The sequence below is a fragment of the Aethalodelphis obliquidens genome, unplaced genomic scaffold (assembly GCF_003676395.1).
Source record: "Aethalodelphis obliquidens isolate GAN/ISIS:26980383/991018 unplaced genomic scaffold, ASM367639v1 scaffold30, whole genome shotgun sequence".
In the NCBI taxonomy this organism is placed as follows: domain Eukaryota; kingdom Metazoa; phylum Chordata; class Mammalia; order Artiodactyla; family Delphinidae; genus Aethalodelphis; species Aethalodelphis obliquidens.
The window spans coordinates 20,773,341-20,798,677 of NW_020837974.1; the positions used below are offsets into that span (position 1 = coordinate 20,773,341).

Sequence of the window (25,337 nt, forward strand, 5' to 3'; positions counted from 1 at the left end):
GTATAGTTGATTCACCTTGTTATACAGCAGAAACTAACACACCATTGTAAAGCAATTATACTCCAATAAAGAGGTTAAAAAAGGGGGAGGGGGTGTGACCTTGAGAGGAACGCCTGGTCTGGATCCTGGCTCTGCTACTTGTGTGAACTTGATTTCTCCACTTGTTTCAGCCTCTGTTTCCTCACCTCAAAAATAGGGGTAATATCAATGACCACTTTTGAATGTGATTCTCAACTCCACACGGATTAACTTGTCTAATCCTCATAAAGCCACTATGATGTTGGCACTGTTACTAGCACCGCTGTTTTACAGATGAGGAAACTGAGGCACAGAGAGCATAAAATAACTGGCCCAAGATCCCAGAGTCAGAACTCAGGCAGCCCATGTTCGTAGCCACCACACCCATCTGCCCTGTGTTCACTGGACTTTGAAATAGGACTTGCTTTGTAGGGTTGATAAGATATGGAAAGCCCAGCAGCCGACACAGAAAAAGCATTCAACAAAGGTTGTCTGTTGTGACCTCCATACTCTCCTTTTGCAAACACTCAGTAAACGTTGACTAGTTTTGAGTGTTAATAAGTGTGTATGAGGATATAGGAAAGAGACAGACACACACATACGAGAAGACACAAACCCACACGTAAGCATGCATCCTCAGACACGTGTGCACAGACCAGAGGGACTGAATGTGGAGTGTGGGGAGCCACTACTCATCACGACACCAGTGGGGATGGAGGAGCGCCTCAAAGACAGGGCAGGAAGCTGGGAGGACAGAAAGCATCCTGGATGTCTCAGTGCTACTTTCAGGTGCATTCAGGGCCAGGGAATCTCAGTGAATGGGAGGAATGGCCGTCAGGACTGCCACGCGTGATGGTGCCGTCTGTGCCCTACACAAAGATGTCAGCTGGGAGTGGCAGGGGGCGTGGAGGCTGATGTCCAACCTGCACTCTGTTTGCTATAGTGTGTCCCCCAAAGGCTGTGTGCGTACCAAAGGGGCACCCTTTCTATTTATCCGCCAAGAGGGAGTGCCTTTTCCTAACCCTCACAATGGTGCTGTATAGGCTAATAATGGCAGTAAAGACCCCAAGAGACCTAAGAGATCCCAGGCAGAAGGTAGAGCTATGGACAGCATCCTTTCTTGGGGTAAGCAGTGGGGTTATGCGTTCAGGGTACAGAGCCCCAGTAGTTCATTCATTTACTCACATAATAATTAAGTACCTACTGTACCCTGGGCACTGTGCTGAGGAAGATGGACATGGTCTCTTCTTTCCTGGAGCTTCCAGACCCAGGGGGGAGAAAGGTATCAACCAGTAAACTCACATATAATGCCAGATAGCAGTAAGTCCATAATGGAAGGAAAACAGAATCACAAGACTGAGAATGACAGGGGGAAGGGAGGACAACTCTAGGTAGATATTTGAGCTGAGAACTGGACGATGAGAAGGAGCCAGCCATACTATCTCGAGGATCAGCTCTTTAGGAAGAATAAACTGCTTTTGGAGTTCAGGGTAAGATCAGAGTAGTAGGTATGGCAAACGGTCAGAACCAAAGAAAACCTAGAAGAAGACTGGACCCAGGGTCTAGGCCAGCAGGAGCAGAACACTGGGACAATTTTGGCCTGGGGGCAATAAGGACACCAGGGAATTCACCACCCAAACTGGGGCCCTGCTGAGTGTGGAAGGGGCAGTGTCAATAATTTCTCCAGGACATCAGCTATACACTGGATCTGTCCTGGGAAAACCAGGGTGAATGATCACGCTACGCTGGGCGTAATGGGTATTGAGTTTATTGGGCCGAAATCTTTGCAGCTCATCAGTTTAGAGTCAGCCACTTGCTCCTGGGTTGTGAGAGTAACTTAATTCCTAGGCACATTGGAAGAGATAGGATGGAGGAAACTGCTACGAGCTTGGTTCTATTAGAGCTGCGGTGTATCTAAGCTGACAGGAGTGGTAGATTCCACTGCCAGGAACCAAATAAGTGAAAATAAAGGGAATACAAGTGAGCACCTACTATGTGTCAGGCGCATACTTTCTCACCTAAGACTCACAACAAACCCCTTATCATAGGTACAATTTCTGTCCCAGTTTACTAAGGATAAAACTAGCTCTAAGAAGTTGACAGTCTGACCAAGATCATATAGGTAGGAAAGAGCAGAGGTAGGATTCAAACTCAGACCTACTGGGCTCCCCATGATATATTGTCTTTAGACAGAGGCAGGGAAAGCAAGGCTGACACAGGTGTAGGCACCTTCGGATAGGCTCAGAGAAACACACTTACAGAGCGACACTCAGACGCAAGAGATCCAGACGCAGCTGGAAGCTTTGATGCGTGGATAGGGTTCTGTGCCCCGTACAGCTAGGTGTCCCCCAATATCTGCTCTCCCCTGCTTCTATAGAAGACCCCAGTTTTAGCCGAGCCCTGTGCCACCAAAATGACAGATTATATTTCCCTACTCCCCTCGCATCTAAGAGTTCTACCCAAGGTGATGAGAGCGAAAATAGTACCACTATCCTCGCACAAGCTTAGGGGGCACTGTTCACAACACGAGGAACATGTGAGTAAAAAGGATGTTGCAGCCTTGACTGGCAGAGGTTTGTTCTGCCCATGCTCCCTTTTGCTCTCAGGACACTGAATATTTGAAAGGAAAGCGGCCAGACCATATATGACAACAGAGCTCTGACCCATACCCCTGGAGAAACTGGCCTGGAATGGTCAGGACCTGCTCGATGACTGCCAGCTGTCCTACTTTTATGTCCCTGCTTCTAACTGAGGACCCACCAGAGAAAGTCAAGTATGCCCATAAAACACTCACATAGGATGCCCGCTTCTAGTTAGCCCTCCTCCAGCTTCGCGGAGCCAATAACCACCTTCAGGGCACACCTGAAGGGTCAGGAGGCTCTGCGTGTTCTCTTTCGGGCGATCACTGATTTCTACACTCCCTGCTGGTGAGTGTGGAATGAGCCATCGTGAACTGTGAGCTCCAGGATGGAAGGAACCTGATTCTCCGGTAGTTTGGAATCACCGTGCACCCTGGACTGTGAGTGAGAGAGGAAAACGATTCACACACACACACACACACACACACACACACTCAGGCCCGGAGGAGGCTTTTTTGTCTCGGATTGAATAGTCAGACCTCATCTATTTAAACCACACTAATTTGGAACTTGTGCAAGTTTGCCCTTGGGCAGGCTGGGAGAAAGGGTACTTTTGCACTGGATTAAAAATCAGAGGTTGCTGAGCAGACTCACGTATACACCTGATTTCACTCGTTTAGGATTTTTAAGGTACTTTAGCGTCTTTCATTTGCATACGATGATTGATATGCTAATTACAATAGACTCAGACCTATTTATTAATACTTAGAGGCTACTTAGTCTGGGAGGTCTGTGAATACTGATAATGCAAGGGAATAAAGCTGCATTAATTCTAACCGGATTCTCCCTCATCAGGATAAACAACCGAATTTCACTGACTCTTTCTTGGGTTTTTCCTTTGTGTCCCAATGTAATGCCATCACCCTCTGGATACAGCCTCGGCCACGGTGTGGCCCAGGATCACAGGACACCAAATACTTCTGGATGGGGAATTTATAAGGGCAATTCATTAATGTCCACATACAACTCATCCTTCTTCTGATCACCAGAGATTCAGGGCTCAGCTTCTGGGTGGTAGCAGCTCCCATTGGCCTCTGTGTCCATTCTCCATGCCCATGGGGGATGCCCAGAGGGGGCAGGCTCCCAGAACTGGATTCTTGGTACCATGTTCTCAGTCATTGGATCTCCTAAGATGCTTGGGGTGGAAAGATGGGCTAAGACCCAGAGCTAATATCTTATGTTTATAAGTCTTGTAATTCAGACTCTTATTTTCAGGAAGCTTCCATGATGCCTGACAAAGGCAAAGTGGCCCCTGGAGGTTCAGCAATCCTTCCCAGCTGCCTGTGTGTCCTATGGAGCTACGTGGGAAGTGTCCCAGAAGTGCAGTTCCATGGGACATTCCTGTCCATGCCACCAGACCTCCAACATCCATCCACACACTCATTCATCCATCAAACACTTGCTGTGTGCCTACGACATGCCAGCAAGATACAACCTTGACTCTTAGGGAGTTCACAGTCTATGGTCAAGACAGGCATTTACACAAATGATACTCTAGTGAGATAAAAGCTGGAACTGAGATGCATACAAACTACCAAGTGCAGAAGAGTGAGCGGATAACTCAGCTTGGTTGGGGAAGGTTTCACAAATATCAAGGCAGCGACAGCTGAGTGAAGTCTTACAGGAGCAGGGGTTTCCATTAGCTGGAGACACATGGGGGAAAGCATTCCAAGCAAGGCATGGAGACAGAAAAGGATCAAGAAAAGACACGTAGTTCTGTAAGGCTGGGTGAGGGAGGAGACGTGGCTAATCCCCAAACCGACATTGGGGTTGTCTTGGGCACCACGCTGGAGGATTCGGACTTCATTCTGAGGCCATGGTACACACTCAAAGCAGGGCTGTGAACGCAAATGCCTACAGGGTCAGGCAGATGGTGAGGGGGGCCAGGTGGGAACTGAAAAACCGAGGAGGGCAGGTCCCATCCAAAGGTGACAGCCATTGTCGCCATGCTGGAGCACAGGCTCAGTGTGGCCAAGTCTCTATGTCATACTGACTGAAGTAAGTCAGACAGAGAAAGACATATCATATGATATCGCTTATATGTGGAATCTAAAAAACTAGCACAAATGAACGTTTTTACAAAACAGGAATAGAGTCACAGATGTAGAAAACAAATTTATGGTGAGCAGGGGGGAGGGGAGGAGGGATAAATTGGGAGATTGGGATTGACATATACACACTACTATGTATAAAATAAATTAACTAATAAGGACCTACTGTATAGCCCAGGGAACTCTACTCAATCCTCTGTAATGACCTATACGGGAAAAGAATGTAAACAGAGTGGCTATATGTATACGTATAACTGATTCACTTTACTGTACAGCAGAAACTCACACAACAATGTAAATCAACTATACTCTAATAAAAATTTTAAAAATAGAAGCTGGAAATCCATATTTTTATATGAACACTCCCAAGTTTCAAATGTTGGAAATTATTTCAAAACATCATGCTGGCCAAGCAGAAACTTGTCTGATGTCCTATCAGCCTCTGGTTTGGCTTCACTTCAGATGTAAAGCTTAAACAGAGAGCTGACACCGTCAGACTATGTTTCAGAAAGAGGATGTCCCACTGACCTCCCCAGGCTTTGCCAGCAAGAACCTCTTCTTCTCCCTCCTCCACCCCCTTGCTTCTTCCCTCGCTGCCCTCCCAGACCATCCCCAGCACAGCCCCATCTTGCTTGGAGGAGCTGGGTGAATGCGCCGTGCTCCAGGCCTGACAGAGAAAGCCCAGCCACGAGGACACGAGAGAGCCGTATTTATTTCACATGGACAAGCGTGATTCTGTCGCATGCTGAACATGAAAGCTCGCGTGAGGAAAGTACCCGTAACAGCAGAATTATGTGCCTTTGCCCACAGGGAGCAGGGAGAGTCACAGAGCGGTTTTCAAAGACGGTTCAAGCAGAGTTGAGACCACAGGCTTTGAACTCACTGGTTTATTTCATCAGCAAAGGGTCTGTCTCCTAGGAGTGGCCAGGGGGACACTTCCAGCTCTGTAATCTCGCCACGAGCTGCTAAGGTCAGGAGGACGAGGCTGGTCCCCCATCCATCACCCAGGGTGGCTCGGAGACTTAAGCTGAGAGGGGAGGTACATGCCGCTCGAAATTAACAAACCCACTCCGGGGTGGACGGTGACAGGGACAGATTGCTGTGTTCATAGCAACAGACCATCATCCCTTATAATATGTATCATAATTGGAAGACGCACTCCCACTCTTCCTAAAGCAATTTCCCAAGGCCTCTTAAGGGCTGAAGGAAAACCATTCAGAATTGACCGGACACATCAGAAGCAGATCAGCTTTGCATGGACAGACTGGAGGGCTAGTGTCAGGGACCCCCCTGGTCTCTTGGCCTTAGCTGGGCTCCTGGGTTCCAGGATGATGAAATCCGAGATGGGAACAGGGGTTGGAGCCTGGGTTCCCTGGGGGAAGAGGGTCAAGGGCTCTCAGGGCAAACCTCGCGGAAGAGACAAGTGGAAGAGCCCTGGCATCTCGATGGCTCACTCCCACCTGAAGTCCTGCCCAACAGTTTCATAAAATTTAATATTATAAGGTCTATAAAATTCCCGGAGCTGGTCTATCACTTCCGGATCGATCTGTACATGAGTTCTGCCTTTCGATTTGCCCAGGCATCGAGGCAGGAGGCTCGATTCTGTTTTTTTCAAGCAAGGGAATCCTTTGGTCTTGTTGAAGTAGAAGTGCTTGTCCGTGATGAGCCTCTTAATGCCCAGGAAGTCCTGGACCCGCCCCATCTCGCCGGCTGGGTCAGTGATGAGCCGCTCGCCGCTGACGAAGTGGATCTGGGCCAGCGGGAAGTAGCGCAGCCAGCTCTCCAGGTGCAGCGCGTACATGCCTATGCGGATGGCGTTCCAGGACACATCCACCAGGCCCAGGGTGCGGTTGCGGAAGGAGAGGCCCTCGAAGGTGGGGATGTCCGGCTTCTTGGAGAGCGTCTGCGTGTAATCGGAGATGGCGCGGGTCACGGGGTTCCGCACGACCACTATCAGCTTGGTGTCTCGGGACATGTTGAATATCCGGCGAGGGGCCTCTTGAGTGACGAAATAGCTGGGGGTCTTCTCCAGCGTGATCTGGCTCTCGAGGGTCCGGGGCATCAGGCTCCTGCGGGGCAGAAACGCACATTATCAGCCGGGGCTCTGTTGGGGGCCTGGAGATCACTTCCTTCCGCCCAGCTCCCTAGTGAAGCACCCGCCCCCTCACCAACGGGACATTTCAGGCTCACCTGCTCTCATCTGATGAAGAACCCACTTTAACTCTTGTTGACTTTGTTTTTTAGGTCTTTAACAGTTTGCTTTAAGACAAGAACCAACCTAAATGTCCATCAGTGTGAAATAAATAAATTGATGGAATAGCCGATTAATAGAGTTCGGTAGAGCTGCGTGTACTCTTATGGAATGATTTCCAAGATTTAGTGCTTAAATGAAAAAAAGCAAGATACAACTTGTTTATCTCAGGAAAGATACCAAGAAACCAATCAAAGTAATTGCTTCTGGGGAGGGGACTTGAATGGGAGCAGAGCCAGGAGGTCGGGGATAAATGAGAATTAGTTTTTATTGCGTAATGTTTTACGCTGCTTGAAATTTTTATTGTGTTTATTACACATTAAAAAAATACAAAGGAAGCCACCGAATATTGTCTGGCAAAAGATACTTCTCTAAATATATTAAGAAAATCTTTTGGGGGGAGGAAAGGCATGCTTTGTAGGAATAACATGTGTTTTAGAAATGAGTTCTGATGTCTTTCCCTCCTTGGTATAAGACTGAAGAAGCTCAGAACTGCAGGCTGGTTGGGACCTCAGTCGGAAGCCCTAATTGCAACCTCTTGCTCCCTTACTTTTTAATTTCCTGGTTTGCTTAAGGTTTAAGGGAGGATGGTGGGACACGCTGATGTCTCCTTCTCAGGTGTGTCTCTTTCAGGCCCTTGTGAAGGAGAACACCTCTGGCTCCCAGTCGCTACAGTTTTCTTAAATAAAATAAAAATTTTGTTTTTATTTTTGGCTGCATTGGGTCTTCGTTGCTGGGCGCGGGCTTTGTCTAGTTGCGGTGCGCGGGCTTCTGATTGCGGTGGCTTCTCTTGTTGCAGAGCACGGGCTCTAGGTGCACGGACTTCAGTAGTTGTGGCTCGCAGGCTCTAGAGCACAGGCTTAGAGCACAGGCTCAGTAGTTGCGGTGCGCGGGCTTAGTTGCTCTGCGACATGTGGGATCTTCCCGAACCAGGGATCAAACCCGCGTCCCCTGCATTGGCAGGTGGATTCTTAACCACTGCGCCACCAGGGAAGTCTGCTACTTCTTTCTGAAGGTTGTGTTTTACCCTTAACCAGTTTTTCTTAATCCTGGCTGTTCATTAGATCACCCAAGAAAGTTAAAAAAAAAACCCACAAATGTCGAGCCGCATCCTAGACCAACTGATTAAAAATATTTGGGGGTGGGTTCCTTTCTGAAGCTCCTCAGATGATTCTAATGTGAAGGTACGGGTGAGAACCACCAACACAGCATCCTTCCCCCACTCTTAACACTACAGCTTCCCAACGCCCACAGAATGCATCTTCACAGTCCTCTGGAATAGAGGCGCCTGGTACCTGGTCTTCTTCATCCCAGCCCCTATCGTCATCTCTCTTCAGTAATCTGGTCTTACAGTTCTTTGACCAAATATCTCCTTTTTCTCTTCCTTTTAGCAACTCTTTCTCATGGCCATACCATAGGTCTTGTCCTCGGAATTGCCCTAATTCTGAAAAGATTCACACTGAAGTTCCACTCTAGGACGATGTTGTGGGTTGAATGGTGATCCTCCACCCAGAACCTATGAATGTGACCTTATTTGGAAAAAGAGTCTTTGCAGATGGAAGTACGTTAAGGATCTCAAGATGAGGTCATCCTGGATTCGGGTTCCTTGTAAGGAATATCCTTAGAAAAGAAGAGAAGGAGAGAAGAGATACACAGAGAGGGAGGCAATGTGATGATGAAGACAGAGCATGTAGTGATATGTCTACAAGCGAAGAAATGACAAGCACAGTCGGCAGCCACCAGAAGCCAGGAGAGGAGCACGGAGCAGATTCTTCCTCAGAGCCTCCGGGAGGAACCAACCCTGCTGACAGTTTGGTTTCAGAATTCTGGCCTCTAAAACTGTGAAGGAATAAATCTCCATTGTTTTAAGACATCCATTTTGTGGTCATTTGTTATGGCGGCCACAGGATACACACACAAACTACAACCTTCTTTCTTTCTACCTTTACCACGGTTTCGGATTCATTGTATTGATACCCGATCTTCAGATTCATCTGTGATATTCTTGATTTCACTTTCTTCTAAACCTTCTCTGGACCCAGTGAACAATCATTTCAATAGCATCATCTTCACATCTAACCCTAACCCTAACCCTAACCACCATCGCCATCATCATCAACATTAATTTCTTTGTAATGCTTGCTCTTCCAATCTCTAATAATGCGTCTTGCCAGCTTTTCATCCTTTCTAATTCCGTCTTTGTGTCGTCAAACAGCAGTAGAGAAAATTGCTGATCCGGACAGAGGATTGCTTCTCCTTTATATATTTATTAATTCTAGCTTAAGTTGAGCCCTCAACACTGCTCAATAATCTTTTATGTTTGTCTTTACAGAGCCCCCATCATTCCTCATAGTAAGTGTTCCAAATTCTCACCATAAACTCTCAACCATACTCCACCACCCTAACACACAACTAGTCTCCCACTACTCTAGAAAAGGATAAGCTGCCACCCCTCCACTCCTTCAGTCTTCCTCTCCTTCACCTTGAAAGTGACTATTATCCATCCTGAACCCCTCCCACTAATCTCAGAAGACAAGGTAGGCAAGGGCTCACCTGCCCACCTGTGCTGTCAGATCCCTTCCCCTACTGCCTTCCCTGCAAATCTACCCATTATCCCCTTGAATCTTCAAATTCTCTTTGCAGCTGATAAGCTGATACGACTGATAATTTGCTTCTAGGCCCAGAGTCTATAATGCACCCTCATGGCTTGAAACTTTGAGAGTATTTATTAATACTGAGAAGGCCATTTTCTAAGTTGGATATCATTCTTGGCAAATAATCACAGGTGTACTTGAATAGAATTCTTTGGTTGGATTTTCTTAGACATCTGCCTGTAATATTTTACGACCTTGGCATACATTGTAATGAGGGTTTGGCCTTTATGACAAGAGTAGATGAAATAACATATATGTGACAGTGCATTTAAACTTAAGGACTTTCCAAACTTCATGGGGGTTATTGATATCAGCACACAAAAAGTTGACCTGATAAGCCATGAAACAGATTTCTTCACAATATCCTTTTTTAAAAAAGAGTTATTTATTATTTAATTATTTATTTAATTTATTTTTGGCCGCGTCAGGTCTTAGTTGCAGCATGCAGGATCTTCACTGAGGCATGCGGGATCTTTTGTTGCGGTGCGCAGGCTTCTCTCTAGTTGTGGCACGCGGGCTTCTCTCTAGTTGTGGTGCACAGGGCACATGGGCTCTGTAGTTGTGGCACACAGGCTTAGTTGCCCCATGGCATGTGGGATCTTAGTTCCCTGACCAGGGGTCGAACCCAAGTGCCCTGAATTGTAAGGCAGGTTCTTTACCACTGGACCATTAAGGAAGTCCCTCTTTGCAACATCCTTTAATACGTTAAAGAACATCCAAGAGAGGAATTGAAGGTGCAGCATTTCCAAAGCTTATGTGACCAAGGAGCTGTGAACTTTTGCCAGGAGCACCAATTGACACACCTTTTTGTTACCAGTTTGGGAAATTCTGACCAATTCCAGTGATCTTCATTCCCCCAGCTGTGCACTGAAGTGAAGTTCCACCCTTCTAATTCCTAATTGGCATATCAGCTACAAAACCAAATTACAGATACTAAGGAAGATACAAACACCAGACTGTAAATAACATGACACCAAGGTCATCACATCGTGAGTCAAACGTGTACTCCAATCTATCCCACCAGAGTACACCCCTATATATTTATTTCTCATTCGGTCACTGGAATAGAGCACAGGAGGCCTGTGGGATGATAATGTACAAGGAGACCATCTGGACACACACCTCCCTGCTCTGTGGTGGGAAGGGGCCATTAGGCTTTTCCATAAGGCTCATTTTTCCTCCTCATGTCATTGTTCAAATTTTGCTGATTTGTTTCCAGCTGCTAACAAACAGCTGAACTTTTCTCTCACCCTGTAACCCTTTTAAGCTTCGGCGTCCTTTTCTGTGTAGCTCTGCAAAAATTACTGAAAGAATGGTCTAGCACTCGTCATTTGGACTTACCTCCCATCTGTTATTTTAACCTGCTAAGCAACAATTTCTACCACATCTGGTAGCAGCTCCCAGATTTTTTTAAGGAACCACCACTCCTGCTTTAGATAAAATCTTAGCAGCCCAAGAGGAGGGTGCAGGACTGAAGTTAGGCTAATTAGTGCCAACTGTGTCATAAAGACAAAAATGTATCATAAAGACTGAAAGTGGACTGAATCTTCCAACCAGACACAGGAGCAGGGAAGAGCCTCCCTATCGGTTTCTTTTACCAAATCCCTTCAGCTCTCTGGGTTCTTGCCCTTTCTGAGACCTGCTTTTCCCACTCTCCTCTGTATTCTGTGAGTTACTGCACATCCTTCTAATTTGTTTGTTTCTGGACTACTTTAAGTTAGAGTCCGTTTCTGTAGTTTGCAACCCAAGAACTCCAACGTGTCATACACAACTTGGCTTCCTCTCTGTGGAAGCTACGCTCACCCCTACTTGATTATAAACTCCATGAGGGAGGGCAGGTGCACCTTATTTGCATCTACATCTGCAAAGTCTTCCACAGCCATGGCACAAGTAAAGTCTCCAGCAATATGTCTGAGGTTACACGAAGCCAAGAACCTAATCCAGTTATGCAATGAAGCCCTCATCCTTTTTCACATTCTCAACTCTCTCCAAACCACCGGGAACCTTCCCAGGAGTCTATCTCCCACTTTTCTTACTCTATATCATCTTCCTGGATGACCTCATGCCTTCCCCAGCCATTAGCACTGCCCAGGAGCTGTCGACTCCTCACAAGCCTGTAACTGCAGCTCCAACTTTCCCACACTAGGGACTGGAACGTCCAACTGTCTGTGGAGTGGACACCTCATCTCAACAACTGAACTCCCCATTTTCCTTCCAAGCTTACTTCTCTCTTTTGCCTGTTTGTGTAGGTGATATCACTGTGAATCCAGTCACAAGGCAGAAAAACGTCAGAGTCATTTTTGACCCCTTCTCACATCTAATGTCTGTCGTTCTTGTAAGTTCTCAAGTTTCCCCCTCCCCCTCCCCCAGCACTCACACACCACAGATTTTTCTCTGACCTCCATGCTTCTACTCTCGTCTCCCTTTCAATTTATTCTGCAGTCTGTGTCCACCAGGGAACTCCTTCTCAAGCAAATCCAATCTTGTCAACCATCAGTTATTCTTTTGAAGAAAGCCCACATTCCTTGACCTGGTACTCAAGGCTGCTGCCTACCTTTCCAGAATTTATCTCCTGCCACCTCCTGGCAATCTGATGCTCATACTATGCTGGACACAAAATCCACTCCCCAAACACATCCTGCTCTTTCATATGTTTTGCACTTGCTGAGTTTTTTTTTTTTTTTTTTTTTTTTAAGACTCTTGATCATCTCTCTTGTCTCTTTCACCCTGGTAAATGTCTACTCATCTTTCCAAGTCCAAAGGAAAGTCATATCCTCTGTGAACCCTTTCTTGTAATTTCTTGGCACTTCCTGCATCCAACTACTAAGACCTCACCCCATTGTGTAGAATTTACTAGGTATCCATCCATTTATTTCCACAGGTCATCAGCATCTTGGGTGTGTTTCTCGTTCGTTTTTGCCTTCCTAGCACAATACCTGGCATGGCATAGGTGCTCAATAAATTGATCAAAGATCCAGTATCAAAGGTAGGTGCCTATTCAGAGGTTACCTCGAGTCCTCAGAAGTTACCGGTGTTTACCTTATGAAGCTTGGCCTTTTCTTGGCATTCTGTCCTTGGGCAGAGGAAGGTTCCAGCAGATAGTCCTGGGGCGAGGGGATCGCTGTGCCATTTTAAAAACTTCATCATGGCCACATGTGCTCAGGCTCACAGGCTGAGGGGAATCCAAGCTCTGCTTCAATCAAAACCTCCCAATAGGGCTTCCCTGGAGGCGCAGCGGTTGAGAGTCCGCCTGCCGATGCAGGGGACGCGGGTTCGTGCCCCGGTCCGGGAGGATCCCACATGCCGCGGAGCGGCTGGGCCCGTGAGCCATGGCCGCTGAGCCTGCGCGTCCGGAGCCTGTGCTCCACAACGGGAGAGGCCACAACAGTGAGAGGCCCGTGTACCGCCAAAAAAAAAACACCTCCCGATATATGAAGGTAAAATGAGATTGAAAGGAACACATCTTGTGCCATTTCTGTTTTGCCATCTGCACTCTGTCCTTTGCCCAAGGCCCCCTCTAATGTTGAAAGAGGACAGGGCTGTGGTCATCTGTAGTGTGGCTGGGAGAGGAGGAGTCGGGGAAGTCAAGCTGGACTCTGGGACCACCTGGAGGGCTTTGGAAATATGTAAATAACCCCACACCAGACTAATTAAATAAGAATCTCTGGGTGGGCACGGAGACCTCGGTACCTGCAACTTTAAAGCTCCTCAGATGATCCCAGTGGGCCCCCCCAGGGCTAAGAACCATGGCTGGGGGCTGCGTGTTCCTTTAGCCGCATAGCCTTCAATATGGTAGCCCAGGAGTATCACCTGGGGGTGCGCCTTAAAGAGTCCCAGGACATTCAGCTTCAGTGGGTTTGGGGTACAGCCCAGGAGCCTACATTTTTAACAAGCCCCCTGCCCCAGGACTCACGATCAGAGAAGCTTGGGAAGCACAGCCTTAATAAAAGGCACCCTCATAAGTAACACGATGGCGCTCATTACTACCTGAGATGTTATATATTTATCTGACGGATGTCTCTGCCCACCCCTGCCCCGAGCCATGGACTGGAAGTTCCAGAAGGAGAGTGTTGGTGTGTGTCTTGTTCATGGCTGTGCTCTCAGCACCTAGGAGATGGCTGGCACTTAGTAGGGGCGCAGTCAATATTTGCTGAAGAGAAAAAATAGAAAGGCAAGGTTTTGGTTCCCAAGTCTGGGAACAACGAGGAAGAAGCATATTTGTGTATGCCGGTGGAGATGTGTGCACGAAAGTCCGTATTTTATCTTCTCCCTAATCACAGACTTCTGCGGCCCTTACCGAAAAAGACACACACACACAAAATCCAAACACTCACTTGTCAGCTTGAGGCTCTCTGGAAATGGCATTTTCTGACCCACCCAGTGGGACAGAGACAGCTTCTGTGTCTCCACTGTCCACAGAGGGATGTGCTGTGCGGGGCCTCTGAGCAGGGCCGGTACACCCCTGATTATCACTGATAGGGTTCTCTGGAAGATTTCATTTCCTGCTCAATCTGTACACTCTGTGTATGTGTTCTGAAAGGCCTGGCTGCCTGGGGGACTTCAGTGATGTATTAGCTCCTAGCTGGGCAAGCAGGCTCCTTGAAAAAAAATAATTGCAGTCTCCAGAGGGATAATTAGGAGGGAAAGAGGAGGGGAAAGGCTTTCTTGCAAGAAACTCGTTCTTAACACTAAACCTAGAGGGGTGGGATAGGGAGGGTGGGAGGGAGACGCAAGAGGTAGGAGATACGGGGATATATGTATACTTATAGCTGATTCACTTTGTTATACAGCAGAAACTAACACACCATTGTAAAGCAATTACACTCCAATAAAGATGTTAAAACAAAACAAAACTAAACTAAACTAAACCTGCTAAACCTGCTCACCCGCTACGTGCTGGCTGAGCGCAGGCACAGCCTGTGTAGCGTAGCTCACAGCCACTGTGAGCGTAGAAATGAGGCCCCTCTAGCATCGTGGCAACTCCTCCTTCCAAGTCCACAGCCCCACATCCTTACGTTGATGTGACACAGGAGGAAACTGCTGAGTCCCAGCCTGAAACCCATCAATAATTCTTCACTGCTCACAGGATAAAGGCTTAAACAGGATTCATGTGGCTCATCTTGATCCGGCCCACAGCCACCCTGGGCTCTGGCCAGACTGGACTATTCAGGGTTCTCCCCCGAAACTGCATTTTTCATGCTAAGGGACCTCTGACATGTTTTGCCCTCTGGGGGAAGGCTCTGTAGCCTATCAGGCAGAATTTCTTCATCTCTCAGCTCTTAGCTCATCATCACCTCCACCAGGGAGCCTTCCCTGATTGTGCCCTTATTATTTCCCCCTTCCCAGGAGTTAGGCAATTTGTTACCCTTGTGATTCCATGGTAGTCACTACAGACACATCCCATTTTTTACACATTATCTGCATCTGTCATCACCCTAGAGTGTTAGGGGATCACCACTGTCACATCTCTATCAACAGGGCCTGTCCTGTGCTTGGTATGCATTCATGTATTCATTGGACAAGGATTTATCGAGCACCTGCTGTATGCCAGGATACAAAGACAGGCATGGTGTAGTCTCTGTCCTCAAGGAGTTAACAGTCTTGTAAACCCCAGGGGTAAGGGGGTTCCCTTTTCTCAGTGTAAGGGGCTGCACTGAACTTGGCTTCCCACTAGGGCTGGTGGCTTCCTCCTCTGCCAGGAGGGGCCATGCCCGAACCCAGTCTCTGACAGTCATCAAGGCCCCCAGGGGCAGGAGAGCTGGCTTTCCCAGATAACTTCTGTACACAGCTGGCCCCTCAGCCCAGCCTGCCTGGTGTCCTAGTAGTTTGATTGTCCCCCCAGCTGACAAGGCTGTTCTCACCCCTGCCCTATAAGAAGGGAAGTTGATGTAGGTGTCGGGGCAGAGTCCCTTCGCTGGAGCATAAACCCACAGCTGGTCCAGGCTCTGGTATGTCCCTCAGGGTGATGGTGAGAAGACAGAGTAACCCCTTGCCTGCCTCTTCTAGTGCAAGTTTCCCCAGTGACGCTTACTCATTTTCTGTTTCTGAGTTTTATTATTTATTTGTTTATCTTATTGTTGGCTGTGTCGGGTCTTAGTTGCGGCATGCAGGATCTTTTGTTGTGGCATGCGGGCTCTTCGTTGCACGGCTCGAGTTTCTCTCTAGTTGTGGCATGCAGGCTCTGTAGTTTGTGGCACGCAGGCTCTGTAGTTGAAGGGCGCGAGTTCAGTAGTTGTGGTGCGTGGGCTTAGTTGCCCTACAGCATATGGGATTGTAGTTCCCTGACCAGGGGTCGAACCCGCGTCCCCTGTATTGTAAGGCGGATTCTTTATCACTGGACCACCAGGGAAGTCCCCCCAGTGACACTTATTCTTTCACCCATACTTTGTGCATTATGGAATTTGTCTTGAGTCCTGCCATGTGACCAATGGAGACAAGAAAGGGATCCTCCTGGGCTTCCCTGGTGGCGCAGTGGTTGAGAGTCTGCCTGCCGATGCAGGGGACACGGGTTCGTGCCCTGGTCCGGGAAGATCCCACATGCCGTGGAGTGGTTGGGCCCGTGAGCCATGGCCACTGAGCCTGCGTGTCCAGAGCCTGTGCTCCGCAACCAGAGAGGCCACAACAGTGAGAGGCCCGCGTACCGCCAAAAAAAAAAGAAAAGAAAGAAAGAAATGGATCCTCCTTGCCTGATATATCCTAGAGATGTTCGGAGGGCAGTGGGCTACTTTAGCAGCTGGTTGTGAGTATAGGATTTGGAATCAAAGAGACCTGAGTTAGAGTTCTGCCACTTGCTAATCAGAAGAAATGGGCACATGGCTTATTTCACTTCGCATGATGTCCTGTGGGTTCATCCACATTGTCACAAATGGCAGGCGTTCCTTCCTTTTTTATGGCTGGGTGAAATAAGCCAAGCACAGAAAGACAGATATCAATACTACATGATTTCACTTAGAGGTGGAATCTGTATGTCGAACTCATAGAACCAGAGAGTAGAATGGTGGTTGCCAGGGGCTGGGGTGTGGGGTGGGGAAATGGGGAGACGTTGGAAAAAGGGTACAAACTTTCAGTTATAAGATGATTAAGTTCTGGGGATCTAATGCATAGCCTGGTCACTACAGTTAACAATACTGTGTTGTATACTTGAAATCTGTTACAAGGGTGGGTCTAAAGTGTTCTCACCACACACATACAAAAATGGTAACTATGTGAGGTGATAGATACGTTAATTAACCTGACTGTGAACATCATTTCACAATGTAAACGTATATTAAATCATTATGGTGCATACACACAGCATACATCAGCCATCACATAGTCTGCTACAGACTGAATGTTTGTGTTCCCCCCATCCCCAGCCCAAATTCATACGCTGATGCCCTAACTCCCAGTGTGATGGTATTTGGAGGTGGGGCCTGTGGGAGTAATTAGGACCTGAGCGTGGAGGCCTTAGTGCCCTTATAAGAAGAGACATGGGAGAGATGATCTCTCCCTCTCTGCCACGTGAGGACACAGTAAGAAGGCATCCGTCCATAAACCAGGAAGTGAGTCCTCACTGGGAACCAAATCGGCTGGCACCTTGATCTTGGACTTCCAACCTCCAGGCTGTGAGAAATAGCTTTCTGTCATTGAAGCTCCGTGGTCTATGGCATTTTTGTTATAGCAGCCGGAGCTGATCGAGCCGGGGTCATTGATGCCTTCGATGTGACCGAGGGCCAGATGCGGTTCTCAGCTCTGTGTATGAACCACCGCCCTCAGCCTTCACATTAACTTCCGGCACTCTCACTATTCCTGTTTATGGGCTGAGGAATCTGGGACACAGGGAACTAAAGTCAGTCACCAAAGCGATGCAGCAAGTTGCAAAATCTGGATTCAAGCAAGTGTGACTCTAACACTAGAAGAAAACATGAGAATATAAAATTAATCTTGGCACAAGGACAGCCTTTCTAAGCATGAGACAAAACTCATGGAGGAAAAGACTGAAAAGTTAGATACATAAAAAATGGAAGTCTTTGGGATGGAAAAATACCATAAATAAAATAAAGGGAAAATGACTCCCTGGAAAAATATTTGCAGATATAAGATAGGGAAACAAAGGATGATTTCATATATTTTTAATATCTATATACGTGTTTATATGTTTTATATATTTTTTCAAAGTTCTTGCAAATTAATAAGAAAAAGAGCCAGTTGGTAGAATAAAGGAACACAGGCTGTGAAAAGTTAATAGCAAAAGAGCTACCGATGGGAAATAAATACATGAAGAGACACTCCATCTCTCTTAAAATTAAAGAAATGCAAATTAAAACTAAGATGAGATCATATTGTTCACCTATAAGACTGGAAAATATACTTTAAAAAATTATAACCGTTATTGCTGGCAAGAGCGTGTAGCACTAAGTACTTGCCAATATTGGAGGGAGTGTAAATCAATGCATCTTTAGGAAGACAATTAGATATTATCTACCCAAATGAAAAATACACATAACCTTTAACCCAGCAATTCCACTTCTGGAAATTTAGTTGTGCAAGTGTGTAAAGACCTGTGTGCAAGAATGTTTGTTGCAGTATTTGTGGCAGAGATGGGGAGGTATCCACCAAAGATCCCTGCCCCTCACTCCATAGTGTAGCTCTGTCTCTAGAGGGCGGTGGCCCAGCCAGGGACTACATTTCCCAGCACCCCCTGCATCCAGGTGGGGCCCTGTGACTGGTTCTGTGTGTTACCTCCAGACCCAGGTGCTTACAAAGTAGGTGTGTCCTTTTCATTTTCTTTTCCATCTACTAGCTAAATGCAGAGAACTCTGAGGCCCTAGAAGGTCCAAAATGTAGAAGGGGCATGAAGACCCCTTATAACTGGGAAAACAACCCCCTTGGACTACCATGAGCAAGACATACACTTTTCTCTTGGCGTTTGTTACAGCAGCTGGCATTGACCTAATGACTGAAACACTGTAGCGGAAAGAGACCAGAACAACCTACATGTCTTTTGGTAAGAAGCTGGTTAAATAAAGACAGACAATAGCTTATTTTGTGGCTGTTAAAAAAATAAGCTGGTTCTATAGATATTGACACAAAAAGGAGTCCAAGATGTATTCTTAAGTGAAAAAAAAAGCAAGATGCAGAACAGCGAGTTCAATATGCACCTATTTACATACAAAATATACGCACAGATGCCAGTGTGGATATGCATATACCATCTCTAGAAAGATACACAGTAAATTGTTAGCAGTGATCACCTTGGGGGACCTGGATGGCCCGTGGTATAGGATGGGCTTTTTTTCCACCTTTATCTTTCTGCACTCATTGGATTTCTTTTCCTTTGCCATGAGCATGCATTGTTTGTAGTTTAAAAAAAACCTAGCTAATAAAAAGCTATGTTAAAAAATCTCCATTGATATTGTTTAGGGAGAAGATAGCCTGCATGGAAACAGTTTTGAGGAGTGAGGGGGAGGAAATGTGTCTGGAGGAGCTGGGGTGTGGGTGAGAAGCAAAGATATGGAAGGCTGGGAATTCACAGCTCTGCTCTCCAGAATCTTGGCTCGGAAAGGAGGAAGGGTGACCGTGGGCGTTGAATGAATGGATTTTGCTGCTGCACGTAGAGTTCTGATAAGTTTCCGGGCAACTGGACCTCAGTTTCTCAGGTGCCATCAGGCTAGTCTGGCCTGACCATGGTCACACTAGCAGGGCACCTTCTGTGGGTAACTCTGGGTCTCTCACCTTCTCTCACTGTCTGGGCTTAGCTCCTTCCCCACACCAAGCCTACCCTCCCTTTTCCCCGGGAGTGGGTCCCTTAAGTCAGCCCTTCTCACACTTGGAGGCACATTTGTATCACCTGGGGGTCTTGTGGAACGGCAGATTCTGATTCTATAAGTCTAGGGAGGGGGCCGAGATTCTGCATTTCTAACAGGCTCTGCAGTGAGGCTGACAGGCTGGTCCATGGCCCACAGGTTGAGTAGCCAGGTCCTGGCCAGCCTGGCATGAATTGCACAGTCAGTGAAATGTTTATGCACTAAATGGAATTGGCTAATGGATATTGGATGACGAACTGCAGATGATGTGAATTCAGAAAACCCAGATTGGAGGCCCAGCTTTTCCATTTCCTGGCCTTGTGACTTTCATAGTAGTTTCCTCAGCGCAACAGGTGGATGATGAGAAGGTGGGCTTCCCCTGGCTGCTGTGAGGTCTAAGCTGTATGAACACATGAGGGGCCTATGTAAGCCATAAAGCACTGTACCCAGCCATGAATGGATTCCTCTTTCTCTACTTAATTTTCCCGCTTTCGTTTAAGTCTTTTCTTTTTTTTTGTTCTTTCATTTATTCAGTTATTTTTAAAAATTGAGATATAAAAGACATATAACATTATATTAGTTTCAGGTGTACAATGTAATGATTCAACATACATATATATTGTGAAATCATCACCATTATAAGTCTAGTGGACCTCCATCACCACACAGACTTACACACAGAGTTACCTTTTTTCCTCGCGATGAGAACTTGTTAGAGCTACTGTCTTAGCAGCTTCCGCATATGCTATAGAGTATTACTAACTATAGTTACTGTGCCGTAGTGCTTGTCTTTCTCATTTTCAAAAAGCCAATCATCTGTCCCTTCATGCTCTCCTGCTACAGCCCTATCTAAGCTCCATTTCTTCCCAAAGTTCATGAAATAAAGCTCAATGGTTCTGGGCTTCCCTGGTGGCGCAGTGGTTGGAAGTCTGCCTGCCGATGCAGGGGCCACGGGTTCGTGCCCCGGTCCGGGAAGATCCCACATGCCGCGGAGCAGCTGGGCCCGTGAGCCATGGCCGCTAAGCCTGCGCCTCCAGAGCCTGTGCTCCGCGGCGGGAGAGGTCACGGCAGGGAGAGCCCCCCGCCCAAAAAAAAAAAAAAAAAAAAAAAAAGCTCAATGGTTCTACTTTCTCACCTCACATTCATCCTCAACTTGTCACATCTGCCTCCTTCCTCCTCACCCCCTTAAAGCAGCTCTCTCTGAGCACATCCATAAATGCCGGTGCCATTCTGTCCTGGCGTTGTTTTAACTTTCTGTGGCATCTGAGGCATTAGCCCACTCCCTGCTTCTAGAGGAATATGCTCTTTCTTGGCTTTGAGAACACAAGGTCTTGGTTTCCTTTTTACCCCTCTTACCAGTCCTTCTCCATACGTATTTCAGTTATTTTTCCCGCACTTACCACTTATCTCTTTATGTCTCACTTAATGGCCCCACCATCCACCAGTTGCCCCAGCAACACTCACATCTAATCTATAACCAAATCCAACTGGTAACCTCTCACCCAGTCTCTTCTGACATTGGTCCCTGCCAGCTTAGGACCCATCACAGCATCCTCGTTCATGGTCGGAGCTCGAGGAGCAGCTCAGCATCTTTCTCTAGGTAGACTCTGCTTGCCAGCCTCCATTCGGAGCCAGCTTGCTCCACCAAGTGGCCCCAACCAAGGCTACCAGGGGTGGTACCAAGGGGTGGCTTAGGGGACCTTCATCCTCCTTGCAGTCTCCTGAAATCAATCTAAGTGAAAACAGATGGAGGGGAAGAAGCGAAAGTGCTGCTGGAGAACGTCTGAAACTGGCAGGATGGCTGCATTACAAATACCTTATTCTTGACACAAAGGGGGCCTCAGCACAGCCAGCAAATTCCACCACGTTCCTCTGGCCAACTCACTCTCCCATTCTGCGCAATGACTATCTCAGACCTTTTCCATTCTCTGCAAATGATCAGAGCCAGCCCTTTTCTGTCCCTCTCAGCAGATGAGCTCGCACCGTGGAGAATAGAGAAACTGTTAGCATGAAACATCTTCATGAGCCTGCTGCCAAACACATAAATTTTTCCACACTGACCAGCCGAGGACGGAGATGGTCAACCCGGTGGCCTTCGGATGCTAGTCCCCCAGGCCTGTGCATCTCCACCTCCCTTCACCTCCCAGTGTTCCCTGCCTGCAGTGTCCACGGAGGCCCACCTTCCACCTGTGCCTGGATCCATGCTAAGGACCTGTCAGTCCCCACCAAATCTGAATGCATCCCAGGTATCTGCAAGTACCCCAGCCAAAGACTGGATGAATCAGTGCGTTCATCTTATTTTTTAATACCAAGCTTTACAATGTCACACTCCAGAGTCCCTATGGCTACTAAATTTTGCAGGGTTGAGCTCCACAAGCCTGCCCCCACTTCCTGCAGCATAACAGTGCCCCCTAGTGGGAGGTGATCCAACTGCAGCTGGTGGCGGCAACACCTCCTGCCTGGTCCTCCACAATTCCGTCGCTTCCCTGGGAGACGTTAGCCACCATCAGGAGTTCTTTCCATTTTGTCTCCCGAAGAGGCAGGTGTATCAGAATACACGAAGCCCAGTGGTTGCAAAGGTGAGCAGGGCTTGGCTTTCTGATCATGCTGGGAGTAAGGAGAGCAGTGCTGTTGAGCAAAACACTGGGGAGTCAGCTGCTCAGATATCATCCAGGCCAAAGCTGCATGTATGGTTACTGAGTCAACAGCACTTCTACAGGGTCCAAGTCTCACCCAAACTGTGCAAATCTGGATTCTTGTCCAGGCTGTGGTGTGGAATTGTCCAGCTCTGCATTTCAGTTCTGGAAGGCATTCAGGACACCTTGCAAGATGAGATAGCAGACACTCTCAGATCCTTCAGTCCTACCCTTTCCTGCCTCCAGGGCTTTTCTGCTCTTTCTGCCTAGAACACTCTCCCCTGACTCTTCCATGGCTCAGTCCTTCTCATCCTCAGGTCTCCGTTCAAATGTCACCACTCTCAAATGTCACTCTCTAAACCCCATGGTTTATTTCCCTCCTCGCACTGAGCACAACCTGTAAATCTCTTGCATATCTGTTTGTTTATCTATTGCCTTTCCCCCAGTTAGTCTGCAAACCCCATCAGGAAAGGATGCTGTCTTCCTTGCTGAGTGTGGAGTCTCAGTCCTTGTCACTGGGCCACACCACCACAGGCAGTCAAAAAAGCATATGACTCATGCTGGTCAAATGAATAACAGGGGAAGAATCAAAGGCAAGAAGATCTGGGCACCTTGAGAAAATGCAGCAGCCTGAGCTCTTTAGAAAGGGTTTCCCAAAGTGCAGTCACATATAATCTCTGGTGTGCAAGTGATTCATGGATGAAAGTTACATTTTTTTTAAAACAGTTTTGTGTTTATTTTAATGCGTTTTAGAAAATTAGAACTAGAAGATCGTCTATATTTAACAGATTTTACTGCTTAGGATGAGGCTTAAATATTCAGTGAGCATAGGAAATGTGACTTGATCTAAAGACAAATACTAAGTAAATAGTACAAATGGTACGTGAATATGGAGAAAAGGTGATCCTTATAATGACGCAAACTTGGGAACCTCTGGCTCAAAACAATGTTAGTTTGGCCAAAGGAAATCCAAGCCAGAGTAATGTAGACATAGACTCATTCAACAGATAATTATTGAGTACCTACTGTTTACCAGCCATTGCTGGTGCCGAGGCCATGGCTCTAAGTAAAACAGACGTAGCAATTGCCCTCATGGAGCTTCTGGTCTGGTGGAGGACGTAATGAACAAAAAATAAGCAAATATATAATTACAATTTGGGGTGGAAGAAAAGAAGAGCAGGTGTAACGAGGGAATTGAGGGGTCGAAGAAACCCCAGAGGGGACATTTGAGCAGAAGTTCAGGAGATGAGTACCGGCTTGGATGAAAAGACCATACGGTGAAATGAGAAAAACAATAGGGTAAGACAAAACAGGTATGGATGAGGTAAGACGGTACTGTAGAGAATCTAAAAATGCACTAGCAAACTACACTGACAGAAATCGAGAGTGGAACTAGCAACGTAGAAAATAAAAATCAGAGCAAACTTGGGCCTGATCTTGGGCTTCTCAAGTAAAGAGCCACAAGATTGAACTGTTGGGAGAAAAGATGACATGGAAGACAGAGTAGTCGTAGGCAACGAATAGTTTGCGATGTTACTGAAGAGGAAACCTGAAACAAATTGGACAGAGCTATTGGCAAAGATTTCATTAAATAGACACTTCCAGAGATAAAAGATGGCAATGTGGGCAGATCAAAAGGCCAGAGTAGTCCAAACAAAATAAAACTTACATCAGTGAACCCATCCATCCATCCATCATCTATCTATACAAACATGCGTCAGGTCAAACATTTAACCTTATACGTAAAATGCAAACATTTTGTAAGTATTATATATACCCAGGATGGATAAAGCAAACAAAACAGTTTTTCTACAAATTCAAGCCAGACAAGGACTTTGTAGCAGCAGTAAATGCTAGAAAACACAAATCATCATTCATAGAGTTTTGCAGAAAAAAGAATTGTTACTTCCAATACTTAGTAGTTAGACAATTTGCCTGTGAAGCCAAAAGAAAAGCACTATAAGATAAGCTTGAAAAGCATTCCACCTCATTCTTCGAAAAGTTTTCTGAAGATAAAAGCAGTGACCTGAGTGATGGTGTGAAGGAACTGGGGAAAGGGAAGTTGAATATAAAAAGATAGTGACTGGGATTGAACTCAGCACAGAGTCTAAAGAATTAATACATTTAGCTCTTAATATCAATAGTTTTCTTTAAAAATTAGATGTAAAAAGTAATAATTTATACCCCAATACAGGTGAAAACATTAATAATTTCATCAATCAAATTCAAGATCCCAGGGTAAATTAACACACACTGAGAAATTGGCAATAGAGGACGAGGGGGAGGGAAGGGGCAGAGGGAAAGCACAGGAGATCCTTTACCAGAAGGTCCCTCCTACTCATTTGCTCTATTAGAGAAAAATACAGTGAAGAATTAAAAACAGGACATGCATCCTTCAAAACACTGGAAAATAGAAAAGCAAAGTAAATGCAGCTCCTATAACAAAAGAGACAGGAAAGGAAAGCAAGGAAAAAAGAGCCAAAATTGTAGAGCAAGATGACAGAAGTGCAGAAGTAGGATTGACTGTGTTAATATTCAAAATCGCTGGAAATAGGCTAAACCCCATAATTAAAAAAAATGACAACAATAAAAGTTTCTCATTCTCACATAAAACCTAGTCAGTCATATTTGTGTTCATAAAACCACCCAGAACACAGGGGTGGAAACATTTTATATGAAGATGGAGGGGTTCAGATGCAGCAGGAAAATGCCAGTCTAAAGAAAGCTAGAGTCACATTCTTAACACCAGAAAAAGTAGAATCCAACGCAAAAGACATTAAATGAGACAAAGGGCATCATTTAATATTGATAAAGGGCCCAATTCATGGTAGTGCGTTCATATAACGTGGGGGAATCACGGTGTTCATCTCTCTTCCTTCTCTGGTCACCACTAAGTTGATAATGAATGGATAAAAGGTATAAAGTCAAAATATCAAGAGAATGGGTGAAGAGTTGGTGGCAGACAAGGAAGAGAGACTTACTTTTGGAAGAAGGGAGGCTGACTTATGAGGGGTATTGGTCTTGGAAAAGAAAGCTGAAACTTAAGTGGCTGCAGAGAGGAGGGGGTGTCACTATTGAGAAGAAAGTGGAATCTTCCAATAGCTCTGGAATCGGAGGCACCAGGGACCCTGGTGGGGTGAGAGGACAGAAGCACAGTCAGTGTTACAGGTCTCTAGCACGAGCAGCTGGACCTACAGAGCTTCCCCCAGCCCTACAGCCGGGCTGGAGCCACTTTTCCTAGTAGGGCAGTGATGGGGAGATTATCTTGTGGCGCTATTAAAACAGGCAGCCCCCAGACACTGG

The 25,337-nt window shown here is 46.5% G+C and overlaps 1 protein-coding gene across 1 annotated transcript in view; it reads right to left on the reverse strand.

Annotated features, from left to right (window-relative positions):
- Nucleotides 1-5,398: 5,398 nt before the first annotated feature.
- HS3ST2 (heparan sulfate-glucosamine 3-sulfotransferase 2) overlaps nt 5,399-25,337 on the reverse strand; it is a 92,992-nt gene continuing 73,053 nt past the window's right edge. Inside the window, exon 2 of the mRNA XM_027125493.1 lies at nt 5,399-6,777. Within this exon, the coding sequence (XP_026981294.1) occupies nt 6,159-6,777 (619 nt within the window). The 3' untranslated portion in view covers nt 5,399-6,158. The remainder of the gene's footprint in view (nt 6,778-25,337) is intronic.